Raw genomic sequence first — 26,577 nt, 5'->3', positions numbered from 1 at the left:
TAAATATCTTCCTTTCAGTCAATTTTCGATAACATAACATAACATTGAGCCCCAAACAAATATGATAGTACATATATATTTATATATAGCTGTAGAGTTAACTTAGTTCTATAGACGCATTGCAGTGTCCAAGAGCAGCCATCAAAAACTTATTCATTCACACGTTTAGCGTTTTACGCCATTTTTTTGTCCTTGAAAGTCCTGCTTTGGATACGATCGCACTAAATACATTTTCTGTCCATTTTCCATCGTGAATATTGGCGACTTACTGTAATGCTCTACCAATTCATTAAGAGAGCCAAATTCGCGTTGGCCAATCCCGTATCGGTTGTTGGTCAATGCCTTGATTCGAAAGTGCTTGATTCGATCCGGTGCTTTCATGGATACAGAAAAGTCGCCACTCTAACAAGACGAAAAGAGGTGTATTAATCACACTAATACTGTCCTAACCCTAACTAAAATGGCTATGCATTTTCTTAACGTACAACTGGGGCAGTTGTATTTGAATGCCGACTGAACAGTTCTCACATTCATACAACTCTGAGTCGACACAAAACATTCCTGGTAATATCTTAAACATGAAATGCCAAACATTTTCTTTTTCTCATTCAATATTCAATTTTGCTACTACCAATGAAATTATGTAGCCAAGCAAGCATAACTCGCGATCTTAATGGATACAACGTTACTACCTTGGTTTCGCTTGCTCTGACAAGAAAATCGCCATCACGTGACACATGAAGCTTCGTTTCACACTCTTGTCTTGATATGTTTCCATGATACCATTCTTGAGTTAAAATATTATTATCCACAACAGCAACCGGCGTTGAGTTAGATTTGTGAGGAATTGCATTCTTTGATTCATCCGAATCCTCTTTAACAATTTTAACATAGTTCTTGGGAACAAGTCCAACAGTACCATCCTTTTTTCTGGCTTTCCACCATTCAGGATCATCCTTTGGTTGATCAATTATTTCTAGCAAGGTATCCTTTTCAAAACTAAGTTCCTCTGTATTTGCTGGAGTAAATGCATACAATGTTCGTACTTTGCAGATCACATTAGCTGCCTTGTTATCAGGATTTATAATTTCTACGTAATTTGATGGGAACCAACCAGTTTTATGTTTCACCTCACCTTTCCACCAACCATCTCCTTCTTTCTCCAGTACATACACTCGATCTCCCTTTTCTAGTGCAATTTCATCTTCTCTAACAGGTGTGTATTTGTACTTCACAATTGCTTCATCCATTTTACCTTGTTGATTGCTGCGATTTACCAATTGCTCCGGAGCTGCATAACCAGGTGGTTCTGCTTCTGCCAGACCACTACTGCTACCTTTTCTAGAGAATATTTTCTGCACTATGCTCCTTAATCCCTTGTCAGTTCGTTGTAGATAGTTTGATGGTACCAGACCAGACTGTTGGCGCTCGTTTTGAACCAGCCACCAAGCTCCACTGTCATTCAAGATGAGAAGTCTGTCGTTCTTCTTGATTGTTAGTTCTTCATCGTTTTGCGAGTGGTAGTCATATTGCGCAACAGCAAAAGATTCGTCAGCCATTCCTAAAAACAGGTCAAACATATTGACACAAGTTATGAGATCTCTTCCATAGATATTTGTTTAAGGGTACATAATATTCATGCACCAAACACCTCATTTTTCTTCATCACATCAAGAATATAGAATGTTTATACACATTGCTCATCTCCACAGTATAATCAGGGGTGCCAGCAGGGGTTATCTCATCACAACACACATAAGACTATGGGATTCACTTGTACAATCAAAAAACATCACTAGTATAGTATCAAAAATTAATCATAACACATAAGTACTATTTTGGGAGGTCCCTCCATCTTAAGAAAAGAACAATAGTCATATCATATAGCATCAAAATAATTCACAATTCGCTAAGTAACATTCATTCCCATATTATTAGCCAAAGAAACGTGAAATATGATCACGAGGCACAATCTAAAACAACATTTACCAGCAACTTTAACACAAAGAATAAATTCCTTATATTTGTTTATATAATTCATAGAATTCTTCCATCAACTAATCGTTATTAATCTTATTTAAAAAAACATTTAAAAATTCACGACAACCTATAAGGATAAAAGATGTCATTCGTCAACTCTCAAAGCTGAAAAGAAAGACATGTTGAAAACAAAAGATGATAATATGTACTCGACATACGGAAGTTGTCACACAAGAAACAAGAGCCATATATTTTACTCAGAAACATAAACATCTCATGAGCACATTCAACAGAGGACATGGTTGCCCCTCAATTCTTGCAATCTTTTTTTCGTGTCAATTTAAAGAATTGCAACCGCAACACATTACACGCATTGACTAGGAAACAAAATTGAAAGCATTTTGTTTTGTAACCACCTTTTAAGCCGGCATCTACTTCCCATTTAACTGAAAAAACCCCATGAGGAATAGATATACACACATTAAGACAGTAAGGGTTTTGTTGAACTAGGAGGTGAGAATTCGATGTCAACATTAGCCAAGACGAATGCTACACGATATTTTTTTAAAAATACAAACAGCCCATTAAATGCGTGATAACGCAATTAAAATACGGTATGACAACACTTACGTATCTGGATAGTAGACCCAAAATGACAGATGCGAATAATCAACCATTCAAACACTTACAGCATAAACATGAATCTCATTTCGTACTAAATATTCTTGGAGGAAGAGGAGAATTCAACATCATTACCTTCTCCTTTGATCATGTGACGAATCCGGAAACATGACAAGTTCGGGTTAATTGTGACTTGCAGGCTAACATTATACAAAGTCTTTACGGAATTATGTTGCTACATCTTATTGGAATTTAGATGTTTTGATGTTTGATGAACGATTACGCCACAGCTTCACATATTGTCAACCTATAGAACTAAATGTTTTTTAAAAGTTTACTGAGTCACTACTTCGTAGAAAATAATTAAATTTAAATTAGAATGTCGAAAATTTTGTTATTGTATGTGAAAACTGTCCGAATTTAATCAACGACAAAGACTTAAAACAACTTTGAAAAATAAATAAACTTAAGTTCGCACTTTTCATTTTTCGGTCTGTTACTATCGAAAATAAAATTTTGCGGGCGCGTATATTAATTCATGAGTTGGTCACATGATCAGTAAATTATCACAAAATAAAACTCACATAATGTCGGAGTCAGTGATGTTGTAATGAATGTTTGTCAGTCATGTCCCTTGCAAACTCGCAGATTTTTACGAACGATGCTCGAAAGGACGATGCTGTTTCGTCTAAGGTAAAAGAATGTCTAATAACCCAATGAGTGTTTTTTTTCTTTCTATAAGTCTTATCGTGTGGGTCTCTGATTTTTGGTGGTGTCACGTATGTGAAATATAACGCTTGGTATTTAGCGAAAATACCATTTAACTGCAGCGATGATTATGGTGTAAATATTTAGGTCCGTTCTCTACAGCAAGTCATTCGTTTAACTCAAGAAAATTTGGAAGAACTCGATCGGCATTTTAAAGGTGTTAGGCATCCTCCATCAATGTTTTTGGAGGTTTGTGCGATCATAGAAAATTTCCATAATTCAAATTGCTTAGAATGCATTATCCTTTAAATCTGCCATGACTTTGTGATATTTCTGTCTGTTCGTTTAGAATAATATCATTTCTTATTGGTGACATTGACTTGTGTCGTTATGATCATGTAATTTTTCAATATGATCATTTAAACCAGCTTTTGAAAGCAAACATGTCTTTTTGTCAGTTTAATGTTTATATTTTTGCATTATTCTCTTTACATCTATTTAATCAATCACCTGGGGGATAATTTGATTGTTTGTTGTTTATGAGTATGAGTAAATTTCCTACTCTATTCGTCCAATGCTCATACACATTTCAATTTATCTAAAATGATTTTCTTAAGCAAACTTAACTTCACCAATTATTTTAATCATACAACTGAAACTTAGTATTCTTCAATTTTTGTCAAATATACTTAAAGCAAAAGTGAAATGAAATGATCTGTTTGAATAAACATTTTCTTATTGGGTTTTTGAATTTCATATACTTGTATCTGTGTCCTTCAAAAAATCAAGTTAAAAATTGGCGCATTTTATTGAATTAGGCTATGCCATATCATTTTCATCTCATGGAAATTTGAAAGGTGCCAACATTACCAAAATTTCTTTACAAAACTCAATCTGTGAAATCGAGCTCTTTATCAAACAAATACACTTAACTCATTTGCGTATGTCATATAGTTTTTCTCAAACCAGCAACCATGGTGCCTAGGCATACTCCCCAAAACTTCAAATGTATTTTTTTGTTTTCTTGCTTTTTTTTAAGTTTCACTATGAATCATAACATTTTCTTAATGTGTTTATTAACATGTGATTTAATAAGCTCTTTAGCAAATGCTATCTTTATGGTAGGTTGCATTGTGCAGTTTACTCTGTAGGATAAATGTCTATATTATTTTTCTGGTTAAAAATGTGTCTCGTTTACGAAGAAGCTATTGTCCACTCTTGTGTGATAAAATTTTATTCAAGTTATGTCAATGCATTCATATGTATGTATACTTTCACACATTTAGTTGAATCATACTCATTTTTCCCTAGGAATATGAAGGACTACAAACTAAATTATCACAGTTGCAATTTAAAAAAAAGGAACTATTGGAATCTGGAACACCATCGAGCAATGACAACCATTCATTAGTCACCGAACCTGAAAGTACTCTTACTTGCACAACACCAACATCGTCCAGCTCGAGAGCCAGTTCAACAACTTGTGATGTACCTGGTTCACCTGTCACCCATGATTATGTTCGAGTCTATCTTCCAAATAAACAACGAACTGCTGTAAGTTGCTCTTAGTTTTACCTGTTGTTTTATGCGTGAAATTTGCTGCCCTTTATATAAATTGTAAATGTTATTAATATTTTATGCTTATAATCAATTGAATCAAAGACATGTCAATTTGAGGAAATGAGAAGTTGAGAAAAATTCATTAACTTTTGATTCGGGTCATTTGACAGGAAATTAAAGCGTGCCACGCATAGCTTTTGCAAAAGCAACTCTTTAAATATCCATCAATTGGTGAGGTTGAATAACTGCTTTTAATGAATTTGGTGCAGTTTTATAGTTAACAGATTTTTCACAATCATTTTATGTTAGAGTTGGGAATGTGTAAGGGTAGTTTTCATCAGAGGGTAAGACTCATTAACCAGCCCATGCTCCCGCTAAACTTTTGTGTAATTTCAGAAAAGTAATCTCATCAATTGCTTTTCTAAGGAAGGAACAAGAAATATTAAATTGCATTGCAGGAGTAAAAAGTTAGGCTTGTGTGAGCTAACTCAAATATTTTCCACCAGAAACTTTTGATTTTCAGTACTATGCTGTGATGCTATCCCAATTCTAAATTTGCTTAATCTCATCACTATCATCAACTCAACTGTATTGAGTGTTGTTGCATTTTGTATTGTCAGCTTCTTTGTTGATTGTCCTCCTTTTTCAAGCGTGTGTTTTTGTTGATAATGGCGACGTTAGTGTTTACTCGCTGTTTTTTCTTTGTAGATCAAATACAAGCCGGGAACAACGATTGAAAAAGCTCTCAGCAAGGGTATGTTGATGCGAGGCTTGTCCACAGATATGTGTTATGTTGTACGTATCTCAAAGCAGGGGAGCGTCAGGTAAGATGAAGTAATGCTAAGTTGGTGATGATATTTATAAAAAAACGAACTATTACTTATTAGTTTCTTTCCATTCGTGCACAGCGCAATAATCAGTATTTCCAGTGGCGTCGCTAATGAGGGAGCTGATGTGGCGATCCCCATTTATTCTATTAGCCAATATTGGATTTTTTAAAATGCAGAGAAAGAGGGGGTGGGTGTGGGTGGTTAGTCCAATTTCAAATAGTCTTACAAACAAATGAAGGCACATACTGCAACAAAGTGGAAATAGTTAATAAACAACGTCAATGTGCAACGTCTTAAAATTTTTGGTTTCAGTCAGCGTGGAAAGAGATATTTCACATCATATTGAGTTGGATACACTTCTTAACATAAAACAGAAAGTTGCCGTTGTAAAAATAACTGCTTGTTTTTAACGAAAATCGCCGACCTGTCGATTTCAAACTTATCGTAAAACAAGCCTAAAAGCATGGGAAATGGTGTTTCACACATCCTACTTATGAACTTTTTTATGGGACAATGCATGTCAACCCTTTCCCATTTTTCGCTCGCGTCGCGCCTTCCCCCCTCCCTCTCAGTTATACAAGTGCTAGACATGCAATAACAATTGTTATTTTAACAGCTCAATTTTGTTAGTTTGGCAGCTGTCGGGCCCCCGAGTCACGACGGCTAGGGGGCCCGTATTTTGTCTGTGGTTTGAAAATTGATATTGCCGATTGTACAGCAATGATTTAATTGTTTACCAAATATATTGTAGGGAAGAGTTATCTTGGAGTACTGATCTATCCAATTTAAACGAAGGTGACGAGGTGCGTGGATTTACTTATGATTTTTTTTTTGAGTAGCCCACGCGCACGTACGCAATCAGTATTGTTCACTACGCTTCCTCTTGTCATGTCTTATTTTTGCAGAGATTATGAGTTCATATTGTTTGATCTACTCTTAAACTGTATGAAACGCCGTAGGCGTTTGACACTTTTGAAAAGGTTTTTGTTCATCATATGCAGTTGCGTGTTAAGTAGTACCGCAATTTTCATCCTTTTCCCAAGAAATTATACTGTTTGGACTTTAATTGTTTTATTTTTTTTCTATCTCAGAATACCGACACTTTTGACACTTCGTCTTAAGTATAAATTGTCATTCGACTTCCATTTTCAGTTTATTAAATATATCTTCAATTTTCTTCGATTTCGCTTATCGTCGTTTCACTTCAATTACTGTGTATATATTTTACATAATTTTACATGTCGTCGTTCGACTTTCACTTTATGCGTATCTTTACTTGATATTATCATTTTCACATTCGTAGATTTCCGTGGAGAAACGTGGGAATATTCCTATATCCAGCAGCATATCTCATAATTTTGTATGTAAATATTTTTTTTTTAATCTTGTGGTCGGCCCATTTTGAAAAGTATGCACAACGTTACGAATGCGGATGTCTGTACTTTGGCGTTTACAGCCTGCACTGCTTATACAAAGTTTTCGTGTTCACAAACAGCAAAGACCTTAGATTTTTAGAAATGAGTTATGTTAATCCTCTGAGATATACAGTACGAAGTTGGACCGGAATTTGCAGGCTCTCGTAGAATCACTTCCTATTAAGAATCACTTCCTTAAGACTTAGCTTTTTTTGTTTGTGGAGGAGGCTAAGACTGAGATCTGAAGGCGTATAAGTCCATCCGCAGGAAGATAAGAAAACAAAATATAGTTTAGCCGCCCCCTTGGTTGTTAGCTACGTACGTGACATACGAACGTGGCTGTGATGTTTACTCGTAAAAGTTCATAATACTGACCTGTGTAGGAATACCGACAAAAACTCTGTCCACTACATGTCTTAGTAATTTTTTTTACAATCTGTTGTTTTGGATTTGGATTTGTGTTTTGGATGTGTGTTTGTTTCCAGAAACTTTATTCGTTGTCAGTTTTTTTTTCAAAGTCGCCGTTTTGCTAATAATAAGCTGGAAACTTTCATGAAAGCATTGTTCGCGACTATTCCGTTGTCATTTCAGATACGCAAGACATTTTTTACCTTGGCTTTCTGTGATTCGTGTCGTAAACTCCTATTCCAAGGATTTCGGTGAGTTGGTTTTATTCTCCATCGGTTTACTTGTCGTTTTGAAAAGTTTTCGCTATTGGCTTCTTGTTTCCCTTCTCCAATACATGAGACTATAATTACTCATATTAAAAAAATTCAACTTATGATAACTCGAACAAGAAAAACGTCTAATATTAGGAATTGTGTATATTTGGACCTGTGTTCCGGCTTTCTTATTTTTCTGACTTATGGCACTGCAGAGAGTGACTGAGAGCTGATAGACGGTCAAAGACGACCGCTGACCATGGTACCATGTAGGCTTTCTGTCTGTTCCATTTTTGTTGTGTAGTGGGGTTGATTTTCTTTTTGAAATGATTAGTTGGGTGATTTGTGATTGAGCTGATATATCCATCTATTGTTCACGAATATTCTGAATGATAAAGGCTGATCCAAGAGCGATATTTTTACTTCAAATGCGGATGCTTGATGAAAGTGGATGCACGAACGCCAGATTACTACGAAACCTTTCTACTTCTCGTTAGTAATTAAAGTTATTTTGTTGTTATAGGTGTCAGATATGTGGCTACCGTTTTCACCAGAGATGTGCGTTAAATGTACCGTCAATTTGTTTAGCTGTTCAAACAGAGAAAGTATATGAATTGTAGGTTTATAACGCTGTTATATCGCTTGCTATAGTTATATCGTTTGCCTACAAGGGATTTTTTCCTTTTTTGTTTGTCCTTTACAGTCTTGTAAATATTAACAATCGCGATGACGAAACCAACTTTCACGAAAACGGTAACACGGAAAGCTTAATTTCGAGGGAGAGGTCTATATCGGCACCGAATGTTCATAAAATCAGCTTACAAGAGGTGCGTTTATGTATTCAAATGGATATACGTTGATATCTTCAGTCCATACATGTCACGGCTGCCATACATCTACGTGTACGATTTTCTTTTGTTGAATGATTTATACCCCTTTCAATACAAATTTTTATTTACAGATGTTAAATTTGGGTGTGATTTTTAACGTACCAGTGAAAAAACTTTTTAACTTCGTCAAATCGTTCCATTTAATGCTGGTTAAAGTTGGCCAAAATGCTCTTTTTAATGGGCCTTGTCCGTTGTCCGAAAACTCAGGAACGACTTACTTTTGTGGTGTTATAGGTACACTCCGTAATACAAGATTTATATAGGGCTATCAGCTACCTTGAATGACGTCAGAGTTTGGCTCGACCCAGGCTTCATGCCACGACGGACAAGGTCCGTCCAAAGGCAACTTTGTACCGCCATAACAAAAAGACGATTTGACTAAATTAAAAATTTCATTCGCCTATACGTTAGATAGAACACTTGGTGTTAATTTTGCAAATAAAAGTTTTTGCTGATCCGGGCAATTTAATCTCTACTTTTTTTATTGCCATGTTGTCCCTGAAATGAGTATAAATGCTTTTCATAACTATAATGCGTGGGACTATAGTCATTTTACACATGCATGCAAAGACAATGTATGGTATCTTTATATTTTATTTTTCTCATATGTGTGATTTCCAATATAGTAATCTTTGCTTTGCCTGCTTTTATATTTAGGGTGGTTTTAAGTATCCGAAAGACGCATCAGCCACAATGTCAGGTAGATGTTGAATTGATTTATTAATGATGTTACCGTATGGAAAATGTTTCATTAGTCTTCTTACTTCTGATTGGTTTAGGTGCATCGCCATTGGGAGTTGAAAAGCGTATGACGGGCTTAAAAAGCGTCGGGTCTCCTCCCCCTGTATATAATGTCTTTGATGATAGAAGGGATTTTGAAAGAAGAGAGCTCATGGACGATGGTCGTTTACGACCTCAAAGTCGCGTTTTACCTGAACGACCGATGACTCCTAATCTCGGCGCTAATCGTGCTCACTATCGCTTTAAACAACGTGCAAAATCCTCGTCTGAAATCGTAAGAAAAACTTCTTGTTTTTTTGGCATTTTCCCATTAGTATAGGTTTGCATCTGCGCAACTGTGTGAGTTGGTGGAATTCGGTTACCCATCTTCTAAAGGGCCATTAAAACGATAATTTTGCAATTCAAATTGTAGTTTCATTGAAAAGAACTCGTACAATGACAGTGGACGTTCTAATGCAGTTTATATCTTTTCATTTTCAAGATATTGAACTTTTGTGATGTCTGATTTACAGAGAAAGTGACGTCACATTGCGTCTCTTTCAGCTCCCTGTCAGCTTTTCGATGAAATATCTGTGTAGGATTTTTTAACATTAACACTGTAGAACGACAGGAATTCCGTCTGGTGGATGTAACATATCAACATATGTTCATTATTCTTAACAATTCAGAATCTCATCGTGCATTTTGATGTCATTTTCTGTGTAAATCGGACACCACGAAACAATATCTCGAGAATGAAAAGAGATATGACTTAACTGTTTTAGAAAGTCAACTGTCATCTTAAAAGTTCTCTTCAAAGAAAATGCTTAGCTATAATTAAAATAGCATAGTTTTTGTTTTACAGGCCCTTTAATGTGACTATATGTAGCTGTATATCTTGAACATGACCGTATATCTGAACTATAGCTTCTCGGTTGCTGTGCTTTTTGTATCTTCAAGACATTTGTTAGCTATTTCTTTTTCCCCAACTTTTGTTCGTATAATAAAAGAAAATTTTGAAGCACGAATTCACCAATTGGCAATTTTGTTGTTCACATGCAAGGAATTGTAATTACATTGTTAACAGTTTTTTCAGCTTGTCGTTTTTTAAATGTCGATTTCCTTCACTTCAAATTATATTTTCAGAAGGAGCAACGTCAACGTCATAATTCTAATGATGATTGGGAAATCCCCGAAGAAGAAGTTGAAATGGGTGAGAGGATAGGATCTGGATCCTACGGAACTGTTTTCAAAGCACAATGGCATGGTACGTGTGCATAAGATTTGTTTTCTTTATTCGATTTCTAATGCCCGCGCTTGAAATTAAATTGTAATATGAAGTGCCTATATGAAGTTCAGGAAAATAACTTTTATCTTGATGGGTTTTTGTGTAGACGTGGCTAGAAGTAGGTGACTCCGCACCGGATGTGACGTAAAAATTAGATCATGTGCATTGAAGATATGGCTTTCATTTTACTGAATAAAACCGTTTCAGCAAATCTTCTTAAGAACCACAATGCGAATTTAAGATGTCGCATTGGTGTGTGTTTTGACGACATCCTTTCAGTGAACAATAAAAGAAAACTTGAAAAAGTAGAACTGCGTTTTTACGTCACTTCCGGCGCGAAGTGTCCTACTTCTAGGCTCCAAAGCCCCTAAAGATAAAATTTTCGACCTATGAAATATGTAGCAAATGTTCGTAAAATTGACTTAACTGTCTGAAGATGTGTTTTTCTGACCTTGATATATGTATTTCAATGCCATGCGTTTAACAGGTATATCATGTTCTTGACATGACATCTTATATAATGACGTCTGTGGAGCTAATCGGTGAACTTTGTGTGTTTAGGAACAGTTGCCGTGAAGCGATTGAATATAACAGAGCCGACTCCAGCCCAGCTTCAAGCTTTTAAGAATGAAGTTGCCGTGTTAAGGTAATATGCTGTACATAATGTGGCATAACATGTAGGTCGTTATATTGCTGTGTATTCAGGGTTTATTTTAACCTCAAAATATTTTTTGTCCAGTTTTTGACTGATAAGTTCATAACTAGACTCCTTTTTCGAAAAAGCCGAGCTGACTTCTACGGTTCTCGGAAACGTGTTGACTAAAAGTGCTATGGGAAATGTAATTAACTGATCCCCCCCCCTTCCCTTCCCCACAATTCTTCTTCCACATGTATCCCTCAAAAGAATTTTACAGCATTTGCCATTATCTTTTTCTCTTAGGAAAACGAGACACATCAACGTGCTGCTATTTATGGGCTGCATATCAAAACCGTCTCTGGCAATCGTCACTCAATGGTGCGAAGGTTCCACGTTATATCGTCATCTTCACGTAAACGAATCGAAATTTGAAATTTTACAACTCCTGGACATAGGTCGTCAAATAGCTCAAGGCATGGAGTAAGTAGTTCGTAAACACATTTTGTCTAAAAAATTATACATTTGATTTACCAGCTTTATTGCTGTATACAGTGTTCTCGTCTTTCGCCTTCTTAGGGGGGAAAATCCCAAAGAAAGAATTTATGTTAGTTTCATGCTCTGTTTCATGCTCTGTTGAGCATGGACACTTTAATGCACTCCCCCAACATTGCTGCTCTGACGTCACATGCAAACACTCTATACCTTGGTAAAACTGTCACTGGATTTCTCGTGTTTCGTTTTTACGTCCTTCGTCGCCAATTAATCATTCGTATTTATGTTAATTAAATGTAGGCTGTGTTCCATTTTGTGAAATGTTTGTCCCTTTTTTAGTTATCTTCACGCTAAATCAATTATTCATCGAGATTTGAAGTCAAACAGTATCCTTACAACCAAGCTCCAAACTCGGAATTTTGCAAATTTTGCGTATTAATTTTTGCGTGGATTCGTTCATTACTAAATTCAACCTAATTCAATTTATCAATTTTATCGTGAGCTATCTGATGAAAGTAGTTCGTGTGTGTGTTTGGTTTCTTAATATTTGCGTTCAGATATTTTTTTGCAAGAAGATTTGACTGTAAAAATCGGTGACTTTGGTTTGGCGACAATTAAGTCAAGATGGAGTGGACAGAATTTTGAGCAACCTTCAGGTTCAATATTATGGATGGTAAGATATGATACTCCATGTTATGTTCGTATTATGTAGCAAACGATTGGACATTACACAGGGAAAGAACGTGAAAATTCTCGTAGGCACAGAGAACATGTATTTGTTTTGATGCTGTACTCTTGACGTGCATGCTACGTCCGTCCATGGCTTCGTCACGGTCGCCATATTGGATGGATTTCATAAAATTTTTTCTTGTTATTAATTTCGAATGTAAATTTCATTGAAGATGATGAAACTCTTTGTTAATTGACTTGTAAAGAAATGGTTGCAAACTACGCAATTTTGAGAATTTAAATAATTGGTTGAGGCTTGCCGCTAGGTAGTATTCATGTAGACGTTGTCTTTATTAGACAAAGTATCTATTTTCCAGGCGCCTGAAATAATTCGGATGAAGGACTCACATCCTTACTCGAACAAATCTGATGTTTACGCCTATGGGATCGTGCTATATGAGTTGACATCTCGAACACTTCCGTACTCTAACATTGGTAACAAAGACCAGGTACATATATCTTTTTTGCTGAACTTTTCGATTAAAGATGCGTTTGTGTTGGGGAAAGGTTCAAAAATTTATTGAATTCATTTTTTTACTCCAAGTCGATATGCGCCGCGCATACTCGACCAGGTTTTTGTTTCGCTACAATTCTGCAGGTTATTATCGTATGTGCGTTGAATTTTATCGAAATGCTCCATGATCCTTTCTACCACCCTTAGTCCTAATCTTCACTTTCTCAGCTAAGTCGTGAAAACTTCCCACAACTTTTGTTTACTCCATTTGGATGGAATAATTCTTCTTTTTGCCATGTGCGAAGCAAGGAGTGTACTTTCATTATCACACTTCACAAATGTCTAACGATACCACCACTTTTTGTTACTTGCCCTCTGTTATTGTTGCTCTGTGAAATAGAATCCTGCCTAAGGAAAATGTGGTCGTTTATAAGTAGCACACGTTAATTGCAGAACCTATTATTTCGCTTTTAAAGATATTGTACATGGTTGGGAGAGGATTTTTGAGAGTTGATCTTAACAAGATTCGATCAGATTGTCCGAAATCCTTGAAGCGATTGCTAATGGATTGCATCAATTTCCATAGAGACGAGCGGCCTTTATTTCAACAGGTAGCTGATATACATCATGTGTTGTTGTTCTTCTGGTATTCAGTGAACGTTTTCTTTGAGTTGATTAATCTTCGTTTTAATCGACTTGAAAATAGCCATTTGACCTGTCGCGTTCTGTTACAGATTCTTGCCGAGATGGACTCGTTGATTCAGTCGCTTCCGAAAATTCACCGCAGTACGTCCGAGCCAGTATCTTTAAACAGAACTCGTTTCTCATCCGAAGATGGAGTGTTTATGAGTAATGGCTCACCGGATACTCCAATACATAGTCCCTATGTTGGTAGTTCATTTCCATTTTTTCAAAACATGAATGTTAATTCCCATTATTGATCATTTGCCCGGAGAAAGTGCACAAGACATCACAGCGAAGATGTGAAGAATGTTATCTCTTCCGATGAAGAATCTGAAAATAGATTCATTTTGTTGTCGGTTGATGATCATTACTGTCAACGACATGAAAGCATGAATCTCAAATCGATATCTTCATTGCATTGATATCAGTCAACATGTTAGTTCCGTGGTAAATTGATTGGAATGAACGTAGGGCATAGATAATTTCCCGTATCAATGGCAAAGACGGAGCTGTAAACGATCTTTTGAAATATTGGAAATAGGTGATTTTTAACTCTTCTTACTTAGCAATTTATTTCTTAGCACGACATCTACATTAATTTTTAATCAAAAACGGCATTCTGTGGAAGTGCTTTTAGTGTGGAAAAGATTTATAGTTTTGAAGCATTTCTCCAAAGCGTTTGACGCAAGAATGTGACAATCTTCTCTTTAACTTAACTTTTCCTAAAAGTCTTTCGTCTGTATTGTGTATGATAAATAAGAAAAGTGGTTGAGACTGAAACATGGGAGCGTCAACTTTCTCCAACGGACCACCACCTTCGGGGAGGTAAATCTTTAAGTCCCTAAAGCAGGGGTCTCCAAACTTTCTAGCCAGAGGGCCACATGAACTTTCATCCAGCATGTTGAGGGCCGACGAACCGTATACCGCTGGTCAAAGAGCGAATACTTAAAACGAAGTACATAACGAAGAACATCATGAAGAAGTATTTTACACTCCACTCTTCTTGAAATCGCCGACATTCATCATCTATTTTCTTTTTCTTTTATCGGCCATTATGAAGCATTGAAATATAAAGAATTTCCACGTCATCCTTCAGATTTTTAAATTTCGCAATGTGCTTGAAACGGAAGTAGGAAGTTGGGACAAAAGTTGACGTATGCCACTCTTGCTAGTTGACTTGCGTCATAACATGAACTTTCTGCACAAAGTTTATTTTGTTTAATAATTTTTTTTTCTTAAGTTTCTCTGCAGGCCGGATTGAGAGGCCCAACGGGCCGCATCCGGCCCGTGGGCCGGATTGAGAGGCCCAACGGGCCGCATCTGGCCCGCGGGCCGTAGTTTGGAGACCCCTGCCCTAAAGAATCTAAAAAAATCCCACAAGCTCAACTAAAATAATTATCACAACTTGCGCAGCATCCATTTGCTATTTGTGCAAGTTTCATTTTAAATTAGACTTTTTTTTTCCCAAACGTGCGATCACCACCATGTAATGCAATTTGGCAACAATCAAGCTACGTAATTATTATCACTTGGTAACCACTCCATTCGCAAAGAATTGTGGGACAACAAGTCAAAGTCGTACTTGATTATTGACTGTATGTCATTCAATGCAAGAAAACGTACGAGAAATGAGACATGTTTTCAAAATAAATTTGTTTAAACTGTTTTTTTTGATATTTTGCTGTGTATGGGGTCTTCTGTAATGTATGGAGTGGTATTGCCGTTTTCTATGAGCGTATAAAAAGTCCGAGCTTGGAGCATCATTACTGATAGATGCTGTTGACTGGAATTGTTGTTAGTTTTGGTGTGTAGACTTTGTTCGGCGGATTTCTTGTCTTGTACCATATATTATGGCCAGTCAAAAAAAGAAAGATACAAAGATGCGTATACGGGCTTTTCCGGTTAGTATATTCGGTCGCTCATGTGCCAATGCGTGTGGTAGAAAAAGTTATTGGTATATTTATTGTATTCCTTTGTAAACATTGGTGATGTAAATACTTCATTGTTCATCGAATTTTTTGTTATTTATATTTAAAAGATTGTGATGTCTTGTGTACATTTTAGGTGTTTAATTCTTTTTTACACTACTCTTAGTCACTTACCATCTTCTATTTTGTGATACATGCAACTTCCTGGTATGATAGTAAGATTTCATCCCAACAGCATAATGAAGTTTAAGAAGGATGGTAATGCCAGTCAATAATGTGTTTTGTCAACTACAAACTTGTTTACACTGACAAAATTCCTTTTTTCCCAATGCAAAGATGCAATTTTACATTTGGTTTTGATCTTGGCCAAATGTAAACAGAAAAAAAACATGGAATTTTTTAACAATTAACTTTGTATTCTTTTACGTAACCATATGCACTTCAGTGTCCTGTGTAAATTTTACTATAAAGCAGCAATATTATTGAACCTGACTGTCTATTTTGAACTTGATTAACTCAAATTCCCTAGAACCATTTTGATTACAATGGTGTTTTGTGGTAAGAAGTTTAAATCTTATTGCATAAATTCTGTCTTAGAAAAATGTGTATAATGACCACTCTTGGTTTTTTTATGTTTCGTCTTTAAGAAGAACTTCATTTCTTTGGGACATTTTTTAATCACATGCATTTTATTTAAAGAATCATCACTTTCGAAGCTCTTTATGAAATCCTTTTGCTTTAGATGACCATGGATGAAAAGTATGTTGAAGGCATTTGGAACTTACTGAAGAATGCAATACTGGAAATTCAGAAAAAGAACAACAGTGGACTGAGTTTTGAAGAACTGTACAGGTATTTGCTACAAAATGAACAGTCTTGTCTTATTTGTCGGACTTATTAACTTAGACTTGTGTTTTGTAGAAATGCTTACACAATGGTATTACACAAGCATGGTGAAAGACTGTATAGTGGTCTGAAAACAGTTGTCACTGAACATTTAGAGCAAAAGGTAATATTTTAGATTGGATTGTTTGCTATAAACAGTTGCTGGACAAAATACAAACATTGTGTATGTATTTGATAGGTGAGAAAAGATGTTTTAGACTCTTTGCAAAATAATTTTCTGGTTGCTCTCAATAATGCCTGGAGTGATCATCAAACATCAATGGTGATGATACGAGACATTCTTATGTACATGGTATGTATGCATATAGGTTATTTCTGGGTTCTTGCATTGTTTACATAAAAGACATGCGAAAGATATAGGCTGCCTTCCACTTTGTTCTTATATTAAGGCTTCTGTAGACACATATAGTTTGAAAATCCATTTTCAAATTGTGTGTACTTTAAGGTGATAAGCATTTAAAAATTGAAAGTGTGTCTCAAGTGTACGTACATATGTGGAACTACCATAGAAAGACCAATAAACACTACTTTATTTTGAAATTAGTTTAATCGATGCATATCAGTGCATTACATTTGATGTGGGAAACTGCCTTTATATCTTACCAAAATATTGTTTGACAGATATTTTAAAATTCCCTATAGGATCGAGTATATGTGCAACAGAATAATGTGGACAACGTATATAATTTGGGATTGGTTTTGTTTCGAGATTTGGTAAGTGAGATGTTTTTAAAGTCTTTTAGATCCAAGTACGTGGTACTGCGATTTACATCTTTTCATCTTTTGGTATAACAATGAAGCAAGTTGCAATTGTGGAATTTTAGAAACTCGAGCCTGGAAACTAGTCACGTGTCATTTGATGCATTTTTTTATGAAATATAATTATGGCCATTTGTTATTAGGTTGTACGTCATGGAAGCCTAAGAGACCATTTATGTAACACATTGTTATCATTAGTAAGTCGTGAGCGGAGAGGCGAAGTTGTTGAAAGGTAAAATTATTATTATGTATATTAAACTATACATGTTTGTAAATGTAGATCGTCCAGGTTGGTAAAGTCCTGAGAAGGACTGTTTTTGTTGTTGTTGACTGACGTTTCGACAACCTTAGCGGTAGTCATCTTCAGAATCAAATGAGGAGAAAACGTCAGGTTAGCCGTATTTGTTATCTGGTTTTTACGTCATTGTATTGTGTGTACAGGAAATGTGTAGGTGTCAATTGTGTATTGTCATTGTGAATTAGTGTGAAGTGTAATGTTTTTAGTTGTGATGTGTGATTTAAATGTGACGTTTACTCCTCATTTGACTCTGAAGATGACTACCGCTAAGGTTGTTGAAACGTCAGTCAACAACAACAAAAACAGTCCTTCTCAGGACTATACCAACCTGGACGATCTACATTTACAAACATGTAACGATACTCCCGGGCTCAAACCATTTACTTTATATTAAACTATATTATGTACATGCCAAATCATTCAAATCTGCAAACATTGCTGAAGTCATTGTAATATTGTTCATTTGAGCCTGCAGTACATCCTGGTTAAGCAGGTTGCTATGCCTACACGTAGGTTACATTTTGATTTTGTCTTGATTTTTATTTCATATGTGTATTTTGTTTTCTTCGTTCGTAACCGAACCTTTAAACTGACAGCCATAAACATAAAAATACAACGCAAAATTTTTGATTTTGTTTATTTAGTTTCATAGTTACGTCTTAAGCTACATAACAATTATTTCTTTTTGATAATTTTTTGTAATGTTTTAATTGTACATGTGAAAAGATTTTATTGCTCATTTCATCATTTCATGTCAAGGCTGTGCCTCTTTCACTCACTGACTCGCTAAATTCGCTCAACAGGATGACATTTTGTCATATAGGCTCGTCCGAGTTTTCGTGACTAGGAGATGCACCTCGCGTTTATAATAGTTAAATTGTTCATACTGATATATTTTTTGTGAAAGTGATTTTTTCTGTACGTAGTTGTGAATGTTTTCTGCGTTTTGCATTTGCGTAACGTAACCGTTAGGGCCCCTTCGTCAATCAGCCATTGGTCCCCCTCTTGCTCTACTAGAAATAGGCTGAATTGTCGTAATTATTAATTTGTATTTCCTAAAATTACGATTTGTCTTTACATAAAGTAATTTCTAGCGTTTCGAGTGGACGACAATTTTCTTTATTGCTTTTCAATTTTCTTTAGTGCTTTTAAGAAATTAAAGTAATGTCTCTTTTACAAATTTATTTTTAAATTATAATCTACGTATATTAATTTCTTCATAGTACGCCTCCAAAGATTCCCCCATAAAAAAGATTTTTATTTCACTTGACATTTCGACCTCCCCCTCCCTCCCCCCAGGTAGGGTTTTTACGAATCTTCGCTTTTTTATACCAACAGGATGGCTGTGAAAAATGCTTGTCATATGCTGATGGACCTCGGCATCGATTCGAGAATCGTGTATGAGGAAGATTTTGAGAAGAAATTCTTAAACGAATCAGCCGAATTTTACAGGGTATGAAGTGATTAAGTTCTGCAAAGTTGACGGGTATTGAGTTACTCCAAGCTGCGTAATTAGGTTGTTTGGTAACTTAGGCAGGTTCTATATACGTTCTCCAAAGATGATTAAGTTCTCCAAAGTTGAAGGGTATTGAGGTACTTAAGTTGCGTAATTAGGTTGTTTGGTATCAAATTCAGGTTCTATATACGTTCTCCAAAGATGATTAAGTTCTTCAAAGTTGAAGGGTATTGAGGTACTTAAGTTGGGTAATTAGGTTGTGTGGTATCCAATGCAGGTTCTATATACGTTCTCCAAAGATGATTAAGTTCTCCAAAGTTGAAGCGTATTGAGGTACTTAAGTTGGGTAATTAGGTTGTTTGGTATCAAATTCAGGTTCTATATACGTTCTCCGAAGATGATTAGGTTCTCCAAAGTTGAAGGGAATTGAGTTACTCCAAGTTGCGTAATTAGGTTGTTTGGTAACTAATGCAGGTTCTATATACGTTCTCCAAATGTGATTAGGTTCTCCAAAGTTGTATTAATGGTAAGGTATTATGTTTAGGTGCTGGTGAAAGGGTGTATGTGACGAAATATCAAACCCCTCTAGCTTGAATGACGATGATGTATTTATACTATACGTATGTTGATTGTCATTTATGCATTGTTTTTAGGTGGAGGGTCAGACGTTTTTAACTGAAAATAGTGCATCAGTTTATATTGAAAAGGTATTTTTCGATGGGAATCTTATGCGCGTGTCTTAGATAATATTAGAATATTGTCCAAAATATAACACTATAAAGACACTACAGTGGATAGCACTTTTTTAGCTTTCCACAACTGCCTCAGATGTAGAATGCGCATTGATTCGAGACTCTTTTATGATATAAATGCGTCTATTATTATAAGGTCGAGAAACGTTTAAATGAGGAATCTGAGCGTGCTAAACATTATCTTGATCCAAGCACAGAAAAACCAATAACAGAGGTATTGTGTAGTGTATTGAATCTGCATTCGTCTCGTCGTCATTGTCTAGTGTTTCGTCTATCGACTATCGACAGGTCCATCTTGGCATCCATCTTTTCCAGATCTCTCCGTTCTCTTCCATTATTATTTTGCAATGCCCATTCTCTTTCAAGTCATTTAGCATTCCAGTCCTTTTTCTTGCTTTGTTGGTCTTTTACCTTCAACATCATTTCCCTCAAATATACTTCCTTCAACATGGCATCAACACGTTTAATGTTAGCAATCCACCTCATTTTAATTCTAATGATATTATCCACTATCTATCTCTTTTCATCCTCCATTATCCACCATCTATCTCTTTTCATCCTCCATTATCTGCGCTTATTTATTTGTTTTCCTTTTTATTCAGTGCACTCACTAGTTTCTTCTCACACTCAGTAATTTCTAAATTACGGTTTTCAATAGTGGCACCGACCGACCGACATTGTGTGCCACCAGTAATCAGCTATTTGTACTCGATGTAGGTACTGGAAGATGAGTTGATTGCAAAACATATGAAGACTGTCGTAGAGGTAGACAAACGTTTTCTAGAAAAAAGTTGAGAGAATTGTGCACCATTATTGAAAAATTATGCTCGTTTATTTTTACTTTGTAGATGGAAAACTCAGGAGTTGTTCACATGTTGAAGCACAACAAAACAGAAGGTTTGAAATGAAAAAATTCTTTGATTGCCCAGCTTACGGAGTTTCTGACATTAGCCAGGTTTTCTTCTCGTATGTATCACTGCAAAAAATCTTTTGTCGTTTACTAGATTTGGCGCGAATGTTTCGCCTTTTTCAAAGAGTTAAAGGTGGACTTCACGCTGTTTGTGAATGCTTGCGAAAATATTTACGTGAACAGGGTGTTGGTTTAGTAAAAGATGATGAAACGGGTGAACAGGGAAAAAGCGCTATTACCTACGTTCAGGTGTGTTAGTAAACCATTTACTCTTTTTTTATTTCACTTTCCTTCCTTAATATTCACAGGAATACAATGTAAAATTCTTTGTTACTGCACTTGGTACAGAACTGCGTCGAACTAAACTAAAATTGCATGCCAATTTTCTTACCTATTTTTTTATTGTAATAATAAAGAGTTTTATTGCTCATTGGATTCAGTTATTTTTAATATGTAACTGTATTCGTTGTATAATCGTTTCACATAGCTATTTCAATCAATTAATGCAACTATTTTCAGTTATCTTAGGCTTGGTCAATATAGTCAGAAAATTGAGTTGCATCGATCCCAGTATTGACTTGTTAAAATGTACCTTTGATTTGTTGCTTTTAATGGGGAGGTTTTCTGCGTTAGGTGTTTTAGAGAACTTCTTTAATTGCCAATACGTCAATAGAATTATTGTTAATTGTTACTCTGTTTTTTTAGTCCTTGTTAGATTTAAAAGACCGTTTTGATCACTTTCTTCGACAATCTTTCAACGTTGATAAAGTCTTTAAACAAGCAATATCTTCTGTAAGTATATTTATACCCATACCGAAATCTGTATGACTTCAAATCTTTTTTTAAAAAAATTTAGAGACTAGTTGCAAAGTCGGTTTTTGTTTAGATGTTTATGTTTATCTTTAAATATTTTTAGATTAATATATGGCGTATGGTTACCATAGATATGTATAATAAACTAGATAGCGCATTGCAGTATAGCACCTAATCAAAATAATATCTGCTGATTAATATTATGATTAATTTTTCGTAACAAGTGCGACCTTCCAATATGGCGGCTCTGGCTTCACAAAAACAGTGGAGTGCGTTATCCAGTTTATTTTCATATCAGTGATGATTGCATACAAACACTGTTCCATTATGAGTCGTCTTTCGTTTTTTAGGAATTTGAATATTTTCTCAATCTAAACGAAAAATCGCCTGAGTATCTATCGTTGTTTATTGACGACAAACTGAAGAAAGGAGTGAAAGGGGTATTTTTTATCTATTTTCGTTTTTTACTTTTATTTCTCATATAGCAAAACACATTTAACACATCGAAAACAATACACCTTTAATATTTTCCCAAAGGCTTTGTCATGCAATCCGTGTCATTGTCACGTTGTTCTCATGTATATAGTTGTCCGAACAAGAGATTGAAAGCGTTTTGGACAAGTGTATGGTTTTATTTCGATTTATACAAGAAAAGGTTTGGATTGAAAAGTGCATTAACCTCTGGAATACATTGAGCGTTGATTCTTGAAAACTTCTTTTGAATTGTGAGACTTAAACGACATCCCTACGTCATGGATGCTCGTTAGTTTTGCTGCATTATTCACTTATGGAAACTCCCGGATTTTCTTATTTACTGTATCATGTTTTCATTTTAAAAAATTCTTGTGCCATGCACGTTTCACTTAGGACGTGTTTGAAAGATACTACAAACATCATTTGGCTAAAAGATTGCTGTTAAATAAGAGCGTATCTGACGATGCAGAGAAGAATATGATATCCAAACTGAAGGTTCATTATGTTTTATGTTTGGATGTTTTGGAAATACGATTGACAAAGCAAAGTTCTTTCTTGATATCAAATATCTTTGAAGTTTTCACTACATTTATCTCTTGTGATTGTGGTGTTCGGTTCTCGACGTGTTTCAATAATTTTTTTCATGTTTTGTGGAAGGAAACGATAACTAACTTATCACAAAGCACTCGAGTGTAATCGAGCTTTGAAAAGTGTATTTACGAAAAATACACGATGCAAACTGTATTAAAGGATTCTGGTTGTGGTCATTTTTAGACGGAGTGTGGTTGTCAGTTCACGTCAAAGCTTGAAGGAATGTTCAAAGATATAACTCTATCAAATACAACTATGGATGAATTCAAACAGCACATTCAAAGCAACAATTCAAAAAATGTAAGAATTTACAAAGCTGTTTGGTTGTCATTTGACTCTGAAGATGACTACCGCTAAGGTTGTCGAAACGTCAGTCAACAACAACAAAAACAGTCCTTCTCAGGACTATACCAACCTGGACGATCGACATTTAGAAACATGTAACGATACTCCCGGGTTCAAACCATTTACTTTAATTTACAAAGCATTGTAAATTCCAATTCCAATCATTGAAGTGTCTAAAACTTCTTTAATGGGTCATTTCGAATGTATTGTGAATGGTATGATGGTGTTGAAGCTATACTTTATGTAAATGTTTATGTAGTAAGTCATTTCGTATGTATCGTGCAGGGTATAATGATGTTGAAGTTATACTTTATGTAGCCATCTACATGCATTGTATTGTTATATGTATGTTTATTTTTAGTTTGATCTACGGGGTGTTGACCTTAACGTGAGGATTCTTACCACGGGTTTTTGGCCTACACAGTCGGCTCCACAAAATTGTAATATACCGGCGCAGACACAGCAAGCGTTTGAATCTTTTAAACGGTACATATGTAATTTTGATTTTAATAATCAATCGCAAAATGCCGTCGATAGTATTTTCTAATCAAAACGATTTACATTTAGATTTTATTTATCGTGTCACAGCGGCAGACAGTTGACTCTTCAACCCCAAATGGTAAGAATTCAATTTCCTTGCTTATGGAAGACGTCGATGAATTTCATTTATTTCTGGCTGAGGGCAATCCAAAATTACGTAATTTATTTTGTCCAGCTGAATAATGTTTCGTTTATTTTATTTATTGGTTTATATATTTTTATTTATAAGACGGTGTATAGTAGCTCCTTGAGTTGTTTTGTTATGTCCATAATAACTAACGCAAATATATTTTGTTTCAAGGGTTCGGCAGACCTGAATGCTGTGTTTTTTGGGTCAAAGAAGGTTTGTATGTATGTGTTGGTATGTGCTCAAAGGCAGTGGCTTAACGCAACCGCTAGGGATAAGGGGGGGGGGGCTTTGTCAATTAGCCCAAGGTTATTTAAATTCCTATAAAAGTGTTTTAATTATTAAATAAGTAATTTTTATTGTGATTTATGTGCGCACAAGCTTGGACCCTTCCCGCTCGGACCCTACTAATTGACTTAAAGGTGTTTTTGTGAAGACCACAAAATTAATGGGGCACCCTAACTTACCATGCATGCGTCTCAATTCAAGGCTAACTTTAAAATTCACATTTTTTGACTAGGACGATGGTGCTGCAAATATGCACAAGCACATCATTCAGGTGTCGACGTACCAGATGTGTATATTGATGCTGTTTAACATTAAAGACGTTTTCACTTGTGAGGTAATTCATTGCATTTAGCTATGGATACCTGGATGTATGTTTCTCCCACTTGACGTGAGTGGATTTCTCCTTTCCAGGAAATTGCTAGTGAGACAAACGTTCCCGAACGTGATTTGCACCGAGCGTTACAGTCCCTCGCTTGTGGCAAGTCAACACAGAGAATTTTAATTAAAGATCCGAAATCTAAGGACATAGGTATGTTAGAAAATGGCATTTGTGTTTTCATCATGTGTGAGCATTTTTTTTCTTTCTTGAAACTTGTCTAAAGTTATGTGATATTTTGCAGAGCCGTCCCATCAGTTTCGAGTGAACGATCAATTTTCATCGAAGCTGCACAGAGTCAAAATACAAACAGGTGTGATATATGGTGATGTAATTTTTTGAAATTAAAATAAATAATGCGTGACTACGTATGTGGCAAAATTATCCCATAGTCGCTGCGAAAGGTGAAGGTGAACCAGAGAGGAAAGAGACGCGATCTAAGGTTGAAGATGATCGAAAACACGAGTATCCTTTGTACAGCTGTTTTACTGTAAATTTTATACAGTTTTATTCTGGTTGTTACGTGGTACATCTATTGAGGAACGTCATGTAAAGCATGGTTTTAAAAAATGCATACTACAAATGTTATGTTCTTGGGTAGTCGTGATGTTGTCAAAATTAAAAACATGGGGCTGTCACATTATATGTGGCAAATTTTCGTGAGAGATAGCAGAGGAAATTTTTCCATCAAAGTCTCCATTACAGTGAATGGTTTGAACATGGGAGTGTCGTTGCCAGTTTGTAGAAGTGGATCGTGCAGGTTTGTGGAGTTCTGAAAAGAAATGTTGGTGCTGATGTTGGTAATGACTGAATAATCACGAACCATGTTGTCAACAATGGACACACATAACCCCACGTTTTTTATAAACAATCTTGTGACTAAAGGACCAAAACAAATACAGCCAATGTGATATGTACTCTTCATTTGACTCTAACGACGACTGCCGCTGAGGTTTATCCAAACGTCAGTTAACAACAACACCAATTGTCATTGTCAGAGCTGCACTAACCTGGACGATATACATCTACGAACATCCAAAAGTCTCTATTATAGCTTATCCTGGTGAATCTGTATGTACGTAGTCTTATGTAGTTACTGGTTTGTAACCTTGACAACATGCAGAGTTGAAGCAGCTATAGTTCGAATAATGAAAGCTCGTAAGAAACGACCGCACAATCTTCTTGTCGCCGAGGTATATAGCATACGTTAATTGAAATGAACAGAAAATAACGTCGATTTATTTATAGAGACTGTTTGAAAGTTCATCTTTGCATTTTCGATGTTTTTCCAAACATTTGCTTTATCAAATCATCCATTTTTACGTATTTTGATCTTCGATTATACTGGTTTAGCATGAAATAACGCTCACTTTGTTTGAAATCTCTCCCTATATTTCTCGAGCAACGCTAGAAATGTTATAGGAAAATATTTATACGTGTAAAAATATTGTATTGCCGCACAGTTATTTGAAAAGTTGGAAGTCATTTATTATACATTTGATTAAGGTTACCGAACAGCTCAAATCTCGATTCATGCCAAGCCCTCAAGTTATTAAGAAACGAATTGAAGGTCTCATAGAAAGGGAATACTTGTCAAGAACACAAGAAGATAGGTTCGTGAACAATAAATAGAATTAGAATTGCAAACTGAAATGATGACTGTAGTTTGAGCGCTGTATGCGCCATTTTGAAACCTGACAAGACCCATGTGCCCCACTTCTTGTATTCGTACATTTTTTCAACGCGAAAATTTGTGCAGTTTCTGTATCTCTTCAGAGATGATTTAGTTTGGATTGGATTAGTTTACTCATTGCACACTATCGCCCATTATGTTTGTTGTCATTTCATCCTGATGCGACTTGTCTAAACTACATTACATTTTAATCTTGCAGGAAAGTGTATGTTTATGTCGCGTGAGAAGTATCGATCACCATACTTAGAGACTGGGACCGAGTTTGCGGAGAAATGATTATTTCACGTGAAACGTAACATATTGAATCACAATGTATATACAGAAAATTAAGATGTCGCGAATTCATAAATATGATCATTTATTATTTTCTCACATTGAAATACAAATGAGGTACGAAATGCCGTGTAGTTTTATGCCCAATAAACATAAAAGTACATGAAAATTCTTTTTCGTGTTTGTTGTGCAGTTTTCAAGTGAATTTCTTTTGCTCTGCAATGCTTTGGTTTCGAGAGCACGAGTCATCGTTTCAACGTTCTTTCTTTACCTGTGTGTGTACTTTTTTCTACCTTTGTGTCTATCTTTGTCTGCCTTTGCCTACGTTTGCGTCTACCTTTGTTATATATTTTTGTCTATACCATATTGTGTATCTCT

The 26,577-nt window shown here is 35.6% G+C and overlaps 3 protein-coding genes across 4 annotated transcripts; 2 read left to right on the top strand and 1 right to left on the bottom strand.

Annotated features, from left to right (window-relative positions):
- Positions 1-60: 60 nt before the first annotated feature.
- Positions 61-2,770, bottom strand: LOC124447439 (cytoplasmic protein NCK2-like). 2 transcript variants are annotated; one of them, XM_046998358.1, is made up of 3 exons: positions 2,611-2,770; positions 693-1,561; positions 61-402 (listed from the first exon to the last, which is right to left on the bottom strand). In XM_046998358.1, exons 2-3 carry the CDS (start codon positions 1,557-1,559, stop codon positions 166-168), a joined length of 1,104 nt encoding a protein of 367 aa, XP_046854314.1. In that variant the 5' UTR covers positions 1,560-1,561; positions 2,611-2,770; the 3' UTR covers positions 61-165. The 2 variants fall into 2 exon arrangements, with proteins under 2 accessions (XP_046854314.1, XP_046854315.1); XM_046998359.1 differs by having other exon boundaries at positions 2,670-2,747.
- Positions 2,271-26,368, top strand: LOC124447437 (cullin-3-A-like). Its single transcript, XM_046998356.1, has 28 exons — positions 2,271-2,281; positions 15,052-15,571; positions 16,341-16,450; positions 16,520-16,607; positions 16,683-16,796; positions 17,147-17,218; positions 17,407-17,495; positions 18,900-19,014; positions 19,671-19,724; positions 19,906-19,983; positions 20,487-20,534; positions 20,618-20,666; positions 20,774-20,928; positions 21,385-21,471; positions 21,843-21,932; positions 22,079-22,147; positions 22,360-22,461; positions 22,741-22,857; positions 23,264-23,388; positions 23,470-23,521; positions 23,744-23,785; positions 24,090-24,191; positions 24,269-24,386; positions 24,478-24,546; positions 24,626-24,698; positions 25,357-25,426; positions 25,740-25,846; positions 26,126-26,368. The coding sequence occupies exons 2-28, from the start codon at positions 15,521-15,523 to the stop codon at positions 26,148-26,150; spliced, it is 2,271 nt and encodes a 756-aa protein (XP_046854312.1). The 5' UTR covers positions 2,271-2,281; positions 15,052-15,520; the 3' UTR covers positions 26,151-26,368.
- LOC124447438 (serine/threonine-protein kinase A-Raf-like) lies at positions 3,156-14,450 on the top strand. The gene is made up of 19 exons (XM_046998357.1): positions 3,156-3,294; positions 3,457-3,558; positions 4,621-4,863; positions 5,578-5,693; positions 6,451-6,502; positions 7,003-7,059; positions 7,706-7,773; positions 8,300-8,392; positions 8,480-8,603; positions 9,324-9,366; positions 9,446-9,681; positions 10,533-10,653; positions 11,236-11,320; positions 11,615-11,791; positions 12,143-12,189; positions 12,361-12,476; positions 12,850-12,981; positions 13,463-13,597; positions 13,721-14,450. The coding sequence occupies exons 1-19, from the start codon at positions 3,229-3,231 to the stop codon at positions 13,925-13,927; spliced, it is 2,220 nt and encodes a 739-aa protein (XP_046854313.1). The 5' UTR covers positions 3,156-3,228; the 3' UTR covers positions 13,928-14,450.
- Positions 26,369-26,577: the final 209 nt, after the last annotated feature.

This window comes from Xenia sp. Carnegie-2017, unplaced genomic scaffold (assembly GCF_021976095.1).
Source record: "Xenia sp. Carnegie-2017 unplaced genomic scaffold, XeniaSp_v1 HiC_scaffold_22, whole genome shotgun sequence".
In the NCBI taxonomy this organism is placed as follows: Eukaryota; Metazoa; Cnidaria; class Anthozoa; order Malacalcyonacea; family Xeniidae; genus Xenia; species Xenia sp. Carnegie-2017.
The sequence above is the reverse complement of the archived record's forward strand: the minus strand, read 5'-3'. Positions and strand labels throughout refer to the sequence as shown.

What these genes read in the sequence shown, in the direction of transcription:
- LOC124447437 (XM_046998356.1), top strand. Translation starts at nt 15,521, where the DNA reads ATGGCCAGTCAAAAAAAGAAAGATACAAAGATGCGTATACGGGCTTTT. An exon ending in GAAGCACAACAAAACAGAAG is followed by an intron (nt 20,667 to 20,773) that starts GTTTGAAATGAA and finishes GTCGTTTACTAG; the next exon opens with ATTTGGCGCGAATGTTTCGC. An exon ending in TTAAACAAGCAATATCTTCT is followed by an intron (nt 21,472 to 21,842) that starts GTAAGTATATTT and finishes TTCGTTTTTTAG; the next exon opens with GAATTTGAATATTTTCTCAA.
- LOC124447438 (XM_046998357.1), top strand. Translation starts at nt 3,229, where the DNA reads ATGTCCCTTGCAAACTCGCAGATTTTTACGAACGATGCTCGAAAGGAC. An exon ending in CAAATAAACAACGAACTGCT is followed by an intron (nt 4,864 to 5,577) that starts GTAAGTTGCTCT and finishes TTTTCTTTGTAG; the next exon opens with ATCAAATACAAGCCGGGAAC. An exon ending in ACAGAGAAAGTATATGAATT is followed by an intron (nt 8,393 to 8,479) that starts GTAGGTTTATAA and finishes TGTCCTTTACAG; the next exon opens with TCTTGTAAATATTAACAATC.
- LOC124447439 (XM_046998358.1), bottom strand. Translation starts at nt 1,559, where the DNA reads ATGGCTGACGAATCTTTTGCTGTTGCGCAATATGACTACCACTCGCAA. An exon ending in TCAGAGCAAGCGAAACCAAG is followed by an intron (nt 403 to 692) that starts GTAGTAACGTTG and finishes TCGTCTTGTTAG; the next exon opens with AGTGGCGACTTTTCTGTATC.